Source organism: Anopheles bellator, chromosome 2, assembly GCF_943735745.2.
Source record: "Anopheles bellator chromosome 2, idAnoBellAS_SP24_06.2, whole genome shotgun sequence".
Lineage (NCBI taxonomy): Eukaryota > Metazoa > Arthropoda > Insecta > Diptera > Culicidae > Anopheles > Anopheles bellator.
In genome coordinates, this window is record NC_071286.1 from 4,287,576 (window position 1) to 4,298,563 (window position 10,988).

The 10,988-nt window shown below is 49.1% G+C and overlaps 1 protein-coding gene across 1 annotated transcript; it reads left to right on the forward strand.

Annotated features, from left to right (window-relative positions):
* Positions 1–6,120: 6,120 nt before the first annotated feature.
* Positions 6,121–7,488, forward strand: LOC131210653 (beta-1,4-mannosyltransferase egh-like). The gene has a single exon (XM_058203932.1). The coding sequence runs from the start codon at positions 6,121–6,123 to the stop codon at positions 7,486–7,488; it is 1,368 nt and encodes a 455-aa protein (XP_058059915.1).
* Positions 7,489–10,988: the final 3,500 nt, after the last annotated feature.

Consider the following 10,988-nt stretch of genomic DNA (forward strand, 5'->3'; position numbering starts at 1 on the left):
TTTGAAAAGGGAGTTTTGAAGATTTGAAACCAAAATGTCCCGATTTTGATTTTTTTGTTTATTCAGTATGCTTACTTTATATTTTTTAATTGACTGTACTCATCGGTCAACGGTTGAGCAACTAGTTGACACTAGACTTAATAGTAAGCATAGGTTGGTACTGGTTAATAGACATGTTGGAGTTCAGTACTGAATAAGCACGATTATATGCTCTAGTAATATTTTTTTCAAGTGGATCGAGACTAGAGAAGGCTTACAACTAGACTAAAGACTAGAGCGAACAAGAAAGGAGCATCAACCTCGGAAGCTAAAGCTTGAACATGAAAAGGGCCCGAAATATTTCACACCTACGTGGAATCGGGCAAAGCCCATGTAAAAGGCAGCGTTATTATGTTGGTAAAATTGTTACTCAATAAAATGTTTTTTTGTCGATGCTTCTTTCCGATGCTTGATACTTTGCGTAAACCTCCCAAAACTGTCCTTTAGGGATTGAAAGTGATTTCAAATTGTCATCGTGTATCAATAATCACATCGCACACGAAGCAACTGGTGATTCGCGAAAGTAACAAGAGTCAACGCGATAGAAAACGCAACCAAGACACGTGCCCCCATTTACGTAAACGTAGATTATCCACCATAAGTAGCATTACGCTAACCATCGGCACCGCCAAACTGTGGCTCTCCCGCCCGCCAAGTAGGAGCCGAAATGTTTCCGAGCAGTACCAACCAATTTTTCCCGTACCAAGATAAGCCGCTTCCGGCAACTGGATCGCTCGGGTGGCTCGGGTGACGGTGAATTGCAAATGAATTACGTGACGCGAAATCGCAGGGAGGTGTGCGAGAGATAAAGTGATCCCTTTTGGCGCACTCCGGGGAAGCTTTCGGCCACAAGTGTCGTCAGATATCATACTCAGCCTACCACACCTCAGCATATGGAGCGAACACAATGATGAACCATAAGCCAGCCCGTAAGCCTCAGTTCACCCTAAAAAAGACGGCGTTTGACAGCAAACAGGGCTTCTTTTAAAGCTTCCAAATTCATAATTTAATATCGCTTAAAATAGAAACACCTACAAGGGCGGCCTGGCAGAATCTCCAGCAACGTGAAGAATGTTGGCGACCCAAAACAAAACATTACACATATGGAAATTGTTTTCCAAAGCTAATACGAAACGTGTATCACATTCAAACGTCGAGCGTTCATACGTTCCGCTCAACGTGCCGCTTTCATGCTAACCCCGAAATTCCCAAGAAACTTCCCGCGGGGTCGGCCACGCGCCACGGATGACAATCTCAGCAAAAAAAAATGGGGGAAAAAACCGGAAAGTTTTCAAATTTCCACTCGAGACCAAAAGAAACGCACACGCGACGCGCCTTTCATGAGTGCTTTCGGATCGGAGGCATGTCGGAATATTTGTAAACTTTTGCTCAAAAATCTGCCCTCTAACAGGAATGGCCAGCCACGCTGCCAGCCAGAGTTTGTCGAGATCGAAGTGCGCGCCGGCATGTTCCTCCGGCACGGCACCGCTGGTGGCACATTGGAAAACATTGTAAAGTTTTGACTGCGATGTTGCCGTTGAGGCTCGGCGGCCCGAAATGGAACAGCATTGTTTGTGTGCTGTTTGTCCTCCCCTCCCAAAAAGAGGCGCGAAATCCGGCGCGATTGATCACAAACCTTTTGGACGGCATTCTTCAACCCCTCCCAGCCGGGGACTTCCGGGGTTTTTGGGGGAAATAAAAAAGGGTTCACAATGCGTTGCTACCGGAAGCGGGCCACCGTTGGGTCGAAAACACCGGGAAAGTAAATCCGCAAAAATCATCCCCTCCCTTGTTTGGGGAAAACCGGGAGAGCCACCCATGTCTAGGTGTCTCTCTAGATGCCGCAGACGCGGGCGGAACTGCGGGTTCCGGGAAAACTTCGAAATGAAAGCAAAAGCCCACCAAAGCCCACCGTGTACCGGCAGCTGTGTTGGGTGGCCATTTCGCATTCGTCACCATTTTGGCCGCCGGTAGCGAGAACCTTTCCCGAACGGGATTTTCCCTTTTTTCGTGAGCAAGAATTTTTTTATTACCATCGAAGTCGAGTCCCGGCAGCTGGCAAAGGATTAAAAGTTTGGCGACCGATTTTACATCTTGGTGTTGCCTTGAAGGTAGCGGAAAACTTTTCTCCGTTTTCCCTTTCACATTTTTCCACGCGCTGGGGTCGTCCGACAATCAGCAAAACCAATTTTCGTGCCAGTCCGGGTCGGGGCCGGGGGCCGGTGGCAGTCTGGCACACGGGTACGGTTTCAAAATTAAATTCATTTCATCAATCGACCGATCAAAATTGCTCCATCGACGAAAGGACTGGCCAGCCGGCCGGGTTCGAGAAGATAGAAAAGTTTTCGTTTGGAACTTTTTTAGTCGAACGCCACTCGAAATAAAATTCCTGACTTCCAGCGGCCACCCCGTCCCACGGGCGATACGTTAGAGTCTTTGGACGAAGTTTCGACGGGTTTGTCAAAACGTGTCAACGTGCCGAGGCGCATCAGGTGCCCCATCCCATGCTAACCGGCGACCGAATAAATCGGCAAAGTTGGTCAAGGCGACCGTTTTCGTAACGTTTATCACCGTTTACTGGTGATTAATACTGCATTCTGCTGCGCTGTGAATGGCTGATGGAAATGATCGGATACTAAATTAGTTTATTTAAGACGATGAGACTGAGACAGCTCGCAACACGTCTCACTCACGGGACACGTCTCAAAGACATATCACCATAAAAAAAATCACTTTCGTTTCCACTTTTCTACTACCCAACCATTTGGAGCGTCCCTTTTCCCGTGCCGTTCGGAAACAATAGAAGCACCATCGCAACAATATCGGCACACCCGGTGCATCCCATTTCTACGGATCGCTCCGTTTATTATCAAACCTCCATCTTTTAGTTTTTCGAAACTCGAATCCGGTTCGATCAACATCAGCGCCCGTGCCAGGGCAAGTCGAAACATGATAAAACACACAACGAGAACGAAATCGATGATAAAAAAGCAACGAAATGCGACCCGAACCCTTTGGTGGCCCCTTGGTGGACCGGGCGACAAATGTCCCTCGACTTTTTGACATCATCGGCGACGGCGGTGAATATACCCCGTTGGGCCACGTCGGGACACGTCCTGTCGATGGGGCGTCCTTTCGGTCCGATCGGACTTGTGCGGAGTGCGGAGTGTATGGTGAAACTTTCAATTTATGATCCCACATCGATTCCCGTCCAACAGATGGTCGGGTGATTGTTCAAATCGAACTAAATTGTGCGGAAAATAATGTAGTTCGCCGGCGCTGTCAGTGTGAGAGAGTGTTTGGTCAACCACGTGGCTCACTCGGAGAACCTAGCATAAATCCGAGCCACGGTGTAGGAGCAAGAGTAGAGAAAGTCCAAACATCTGTGAATAGCGAATGGAGCCCGCCGGCAAGACACTTTCTTCGGCAATGGGAAAACTTCTTTATCGCAGCCCCATTTCAGCCTGAACGACTGAATCGGTCACTCCCGGGCTAAGAAACCCGGCGATTGAGAGGTGGCGTTCCGCGCGTTCTGTTGGTTTGAAATGGACCACTGAAACTGCAGCGCTGCGAATGCTTTGCCATGCGTGAGAAATTAAAATTAAATAAAATTCAGACCATTTCCGCTCAAAAGCGGAACCTGGCCGCTGGTTGGCGCGCCGGAGGACGAAAACAAAAATCGCACCAAACTAAGGATGAGGCACATAAAAATGTGCTCGTTTGCCACGGACTTTCCACGGAGCGATGCAAATTTTAATCACTTTCTAGAGCGTCGGCCGTGGGTTGGTGGCATGTTATAGTAATTTTTGCACTCTTTGCTTGTCGCTCCACTATTTTCTTTGGCCTCAGCCGACGGTCTCCCACACCGCCCGACACCGAAAAGGACGCCGGGTTTCGATAAGCTTAACGGTCTATTTCCTGCCGCCTCAATGTCCGGCTTTGCGTTTTCTCTCTGTTTCTTCTGTTTTAATTTCATTATACGTTTTCTTTGCACTCTCTTTGAATAATGTATTATTGCGAAGAAACAAAACAGGGGCCCACCGTTGGCTGGCATGCACCAAAGAATAAGATGTTTGTTGTTCGCCGGTCCGAAATTGGGCAGCGCTTGACGGACGGCTGCAAAACTTTATGCAAAATACTCCATTACAATTCAGTGCATTTTCAGTGCAAAAAGCGAATCGCTTCTAGAACGCTGCGGGCAAACAACAAAAAAGCTAATATTTTCATTACTTCTTATGCGCGAACCCGACCACAATTCTCGAGTGTTGTTTAATGGCGAGCAAAAACCAAAGCTGGGGCGCAATAACACTGGAGCGTTACGAAAATAGAAGAAGAACATTTTGGAAAAAAAAACAATCAGTAGCGAAATTCTGAAGTGTACATTGGAGCAACGAACAAAAACCATAACCAAACATCGTCCTTGGGGGGGTCCATTGCTTACGCCACCAGCTGAAGCAATAGCCAAACCGTTGAAGAAACGCAACACAAATTTCTCAAAGACTGTGCATCAAATCAGTCAAAAATTCCTAACCTTCGAAGGCATTGTAGAATTATCCAGATTCTTTTCCACATTCTCACGGCTTATTTCTCGTCTTTGCGCAGAAAAGCGTAACCATTTGTAACATACTCCATTTCTATTAACCAAAAACTTCATTAACATCTAAGGGTTGAACATTCACAACTCCGGCCCAAGCACTGTGGTAGAAACAATTTTCTTTCGTAAAGCTCGCCATCGCCTTAGTAGGCACATCATGGGGTTCAAAGGTTACTGCGACGGTCTTTAGCCAATGCTGACCTCCCAGTTGACCAACCCCAAAGCTAGCCCTAAAGAAGCTAGGCAACAAAAAAAAGTGAAACCAAACAAAGCGTGTGTATATGTGTAGAGGGACCTGGCCCGTTTCGCTGTGTTGCACTGCGCCACACCAGGGCTAAGTAAAAGTTTTTAAATTAAGGTTACGACGCTGTAAAAATGGGCCGCCCTTTGATGAACGGCGCAACCGAGAAGCGGCCCTCGTAGAGCCTTGAAATTGGAAACACCGAGGTGATGCAAAATAAAAGAGATTGCCAAACGGCGCCGCCAGGTACCGGTGCCAGGATGGTGCCAGGATGGTGCTGGCTGGCTGGCTGGGTGGTGGCTGAAGCAACTGATAAGGAGTTTGCTAAGACAGGCCGGGACGACAGACAGAGCGCAAAACGCGTTCACGGGTTGTACCCAGTTGCTCGGCAAGTTCACCGTTTGGCCCCTACGAGCGTCTTAACAAAATACTAAAAAAGCGAACTGAAAAAAACGACGACGCACATAAAACTTTCTGTCGCTGGCACCGGTGGCTGCTCCGGCGAACAGTGGCTGGGTAGCCCGAAGAAATAAAGTAAAAGCCGGCCCGGCCCGGTCCGGCCGTAAGGAGCAATGGGAAATTTACTCACCGAAGTGTAAAGTCCCGGGGCCCCGTGCTCGGCGAAATCTTGGCCAGCGGTATCTTTACGTCCGTCTTGTTCCGAGATTTTTTTTCCTTTCTGCTACATCTCTGACTGAAGTGAAGTGTGTTATTCAAGTGATTAAAAGATTTTGAATCGGTACAACGCTTTCCTTTGGTAGGCTTCTTCCTACACAAGTTTTATTCCTCTTCTGTCCGTTGTGTTTTTCCTCTGTTTCTCTTTTCCAAGCACGAAACGCTTGACTGTTTTCCTTTAGAATTCAGCACAGCGCTTCCGCTTCCTTTCGACACCGCCTGCCCTGACACTGGAAACTGGGGCAAAAGTAAGCTCGAACAGAACGTGAAAAGTGGCGGCAAATGAGATCGTTTCGGAAGGACCGGTTCGAAGAGAAAAGCGTGCGAACCGCTCCCTAAAAGTAGGCTTTGAACTTCCGGAAATCCAATGAAACACCCACACACCGGGAAAACGCAACACCTTCCGAATGTAAACATTTGTAACCTGCTTAGGCTTCGTTTGAAATGGTCCGAAACTTTCGGGCTGCAGTGTAAATGACAGCTCCAAGCTCCACCGTTTAATCCAAGTAAACAAACCCTTATCGTAGCAGGCTTATCGTAATAAAAACGCCACGTAAACGACGCCACAAAAATGGCCAATTCCGTGTGGAAACACCTACTGCACTGTGCACTACTTCTGGTAACGATTACTGTCGTGCTTAAGCTGTTAACCGGTGGCACCGAGCTGTCGATTGATCCGTGGGACGAATACGGAACCATCACAACCATTGCCCTCTATCTGCTCCGGTTGCCCACATTGCTGGCGCTGCCTCAGGTGCTGTTCAACTTCTTCGGACTAACGCTCTACAATGCGTTCCCGGGAAAGGTGGTCCTGAATGGCTGTCCACTCCTGGCACCTTTCATCTGTCTGCGAGTGGTCACACGCGGTGAGTACCCCGATCTGGTGCAATCGAACGTACGGTGCAACCTGCACACCTGCACCGAGGCAGGGCTGTCGAACTTTCTCCTCGAAGTGGTAACGGATCGCCCAATCGGGATACCAAAAAACCATCGCACCAGGGAGATCGTCGTGCCGAAGGAGTACCGGACGACGAGTGGCGCCATGTTTAAGGCTCGTGCCCTTCAGTATTGCCTTGAGAAGCACGTCGACGGGTTGAGCGACCGCAACGCCTGGGTGGTGCACCTGGACGAGGAGACACTGCTGACCCCACACAGTGTCCGAGGCATTCTAAACTTTGTGCTCACCGGTCAACACCCGTTCGGGCAAGGGTTGATCACGTACGCGAACGGCCACGTCGTCAACTGGCTGACTACGCTCGCCGATAGCTTCCGGGTGTCGGACGACATGGGTAAGCTGCGGCTCCAGTTCAAGCTGTTCCACAGGCCCCTCTTCGGCTGGAAGGGTAGCTACGTGGTGGCTCAGCTGCAGGCCGAAAAGGACGTATCGTTCGACAACGGGATCGACGGTTCGCTCGCGGAAGATTGCTTCTTCGCGATGCGTGCCTACGCCCGCGGGTACACCTTCGACTTCATCGAGGGCGAAATGCACGAGAAGTCCCCGTTCACGCTCGTCGACTTTCTGCAACAGCGCAAACGTTGGCTACAGGGCATCCTGCTGGTAGTGCGATCGCCGCAGATCCCGCTGGCCAACAAGCTGCTGCTCGGTATCAGCCTCTACTCGTGGATCACAATGCCGCTGGCCGTAGTGAACGGCGTGTTCGTCGCCCACCATTATCCGATCCCGTGCCCGATCCTGCTCGAATACGTGAGTTCCTTCGTGGTTGCCTGCAACGCTTACATGTACCTGTTCGGAGTGATCAAATCATTCCCGTTGCTTCGCTTCGGAGTGCTCAAGTCGGTGGCCTGTCTGCTCGGTGTACTCTGCACCATTCCGGTCAACGTATTGATCGAAATCGGGGCAGTAATTTCGGGTCTACTTGGGAGCAAAAACAAATTCTACGTCGTACAGAAGGAAGTCCCTATGCTCGTCACGGTTTAACGCGGCAATGACGGAACAGCGTAAATGGATTATCGTCGCAACGAAAGAGGTCAAACACATAGGCTCGAGTAAAATACTACTCCAATAATTAAAAACTAATTAAAATTCATTCCAGATCAGAATAACTCTCAAACGCCATGAGTTTGTCCAACACAACCGATTGCATATGAAACGATTAATGATAACTAATGTCATAAAGCCAAAAAATGCGTACACCGTAGAAGCCTTCCGCGAGCTCCAAAGCTGAACTCGACCATCATATTTCTTGTCATCACAAACTATCGCTGTTGAATAACCGACGCAACTGCGCCCGTCGACCGGCAGGGAGATAAATTTGTCCCATGAATCCGTCCTGAACCATGCCTGAACAGATTATCCTTCATTACATATGCTTTTCGATTACTGCTGTGTCGAATACTAAATCGCTCGGAAATGATCCCACTCTAATTCGGCTGCATGGCGGCACCACGCGTAATACTCATGAGCTCATGATTAATGAGCATGAATACAAAATGTCGCCGCACAGCACACGGCCACCAGCCGTCCGAATTGTGTGCTACGTTTTTCCTTCTGCCTCACGTGGAACCATTTGGTGCTGGCTGGTGCTTCAAGCTTGTTTACCCAAAAAACAAAAACGATGGTTTATATTAGTTTCAAACCATGCTTCAGCACAATAGCATCGAAGCTGATGTCTTTGGGGAAGAATGCAAATCTCCGATGATGGTGCATACTTTATTAGCTCCACCGTTCAGTGGTTGAAGTATGATTGTCTCGTTCCCATTCCCGACGTCGTTCCCGTTCGTTAAAACATCATACACCGAGACGCAAATGTGGAAGAAATACGTACGAAATATTTGATCAAACACACTGCCAGCTCTTCCGTGCGGTTGTAACCGAAGGAAAAGTAAGCACAATGGATGCGCCCCGTCCTCTCGATCGTACTCGAGAGCTTCTGTGCTGCAAGTAGAAAGTGTTGGTCCCACGACGACTCCCAGCTCCTTCCAACAGCAACGCCAAAGTCTTCTCTACTATTCCGGCATCATAATTCAAATCAACTCATCGTCCCTGTATCGTTGGGCCAACTATTTTCATAACAACGACATATAGTTCCATTAAGACGATGACGCTCCCGTGCAGCGTTCGTCTGGCCTCTGGAAGGGAACGAGTAAACATAAAAAGTTTTGCTAAATGAAGCAATGAAATTTGCAACCTCCACATTGGATAATATTGTCAGATATTAAATAGTTTTTTTACTCTCGCATTGAAAAATATTTGCTGCGTTCGAAAAACCAAAACATGAATTCTTTACACTTAGTAAAGTTTTCTTTTTATGATGGATTTTATTCAAAAAGTTCAAGCCCTATGCTCAATTGTCGTTTGGAGCTAGTTTTACTTTCAGCTAATTTTAATTACCGAAATTCGTCAAACCTTTTGTACAGGATTCGTATCTGCCGCCACAGCTAAAGGTCCTCCACGGAGAACACGATGGGGTAATGTGCCACGCTCTGGCCAATCTGCACGACGAAGCCCGTCCCAGAGCGCATGCAGCGGACCGAAACTATCCAATTTGGCTAACGAATGCCTGCCCTTTCAGGCCCTACACCCTACATGATTGCTTTAAGCGCGGACAATAAATGTAATGATGGAAAATTATTTATTACCATTTGTTAGACCTTTCAATGCCTGAGCCGAGCCTTTTCGTCCGACCGACCAAGGCTCGGGCATTTCTCGCACCCGGATCGGCACCCATCGTCACTGACTGACTTGCTGCAGGCATCGTCCAAAAACTTTTCCCCGGCCCAGGAGTTGCAGGATTCCCGGCGACAAAGGGAAAACCGCCTTCCGCCGGCAAATGCATCCTAATAAAGGGCGCGCGCGGGCCTCCACACACCGCAAACGTCGTCGCCATCGTGGGCTCCCGAGGTTTCCGGCAGAGGGCATAAAGCGAGACATCATTACATTTATTATTCCCCATTATTTCCAGTGTGCGGGCGCGCGAGTGGGTATGTGTGGCCGGATTAATATTCGGGCGTTGAAAGCAGTTGGAACAACTTTCTGTTCCCCATTCCTCGGGAGAGCGCCAAGTTTCGGTGGCCACCGTTTCCACGGTGATTTAAATTTTGATGCTGCTTCGGTGCTCATTTCCAGGACAAATTCCAGGGCTTCCAGGCTTTGGTGCTGCTCCACTCATTTTACACGTCTCCAAATAACGCCCCGATTTGTTTTCCCGTGCCTGATGGTATTAGGGGCACTAACGCCCGGCCACTAAACCGTACCGGAGCTCCTCAAGACCGAACTCGCCCCTCGAGTGACGGGCATCCCATCGAGCCCGGGTCGGGTCGGGTCCTCTGTCCGCCAGCGTAGTGCAGCGCCAAAGTGAATCATTTCGAAAATCAACAAGACGGCAACGATATCGTTTAGCCATTCATTCAATTAAGCACACATACACGAGCGCGGGTGGTGCTAGGATGACGGAGTGTGTACGGGACAGAGAGCCACCGGAAGACGTAGGGAAGACCACGGGCTATTGGGCGCACATTTGTCATTTCCTCCAAACGAACGCAGTCTGTGCGATGGTATTCTCTCAAAGGGCCGTGGTTCCTCCTCCGGAACCATGTACTTCCTGGGCATGCCTCTCCAAACGGAAGCACATCCGAACGAACAGATTTTACCCTTCCATGAGCGCGCCCACGGCGTCCTGTTAAACTATCCAGAGGCACTGGAAACAGTGTTGGAGAGGGTCCGAGAGAGAGAACGATAGAGATAGAGAGGTGAGAGGACTGTGGTTAAAATATGACTCGAACGAACCGCCCGGGAACCGTTGGGTCCCTTACGAGTGTTGGAGGACTCGGCGTCCGGAGGCACTTTGTCAAAGCTGTAAGTATTGTTTCCATCCGCCCTAGTGGTCCACCGCCGGACGAGAAGCTCCCACACTCGAAGTGGCTTCCCACCGGCCGCCTTGATTTAGCCCAAGCTCGTACTTCCCACGCCGGTGCGGAGGAGCATCACAACCGGAAAGCTGACGAGCTCGGGAGATTTGGGGTTTTTGCTAAGGGTCTGGCGGCGTCGAGCATCTCTTGTCAGCGCTCAGTCACTTCTGCAAGTATCATGGACTTTTGAGCATCAGAATGGCGCCATTTTCGATTGTAATGGGCATGCTGATACCGGCACTTCAGGGCGCTCTCCGGTCCGGTCCGGGGTCCGCGCTCGAAATTGCACTTTAAAGTGTGTTGTCATACTTGTCGGGCGAAGAGGTTACATTTCGCAATCTACATCAGCTCAAGGGCTTAATTTGTTGATTTGCCTTTCATGTTTGGAACACCTCATTACGAGCTAAAAGGAGACCAAGGGGAGATAAAAATGGAGTGAAGGACTTATGCAAAGTGACAGCTGTCGAAGGTGGATACTATGAATTTGATCCAAGTTACCATGTCATCAGCAGCACCGCACCAGCTAAGAAGTACCTGACCGATGTTGATTGAAACGGGACGATGTTTCCA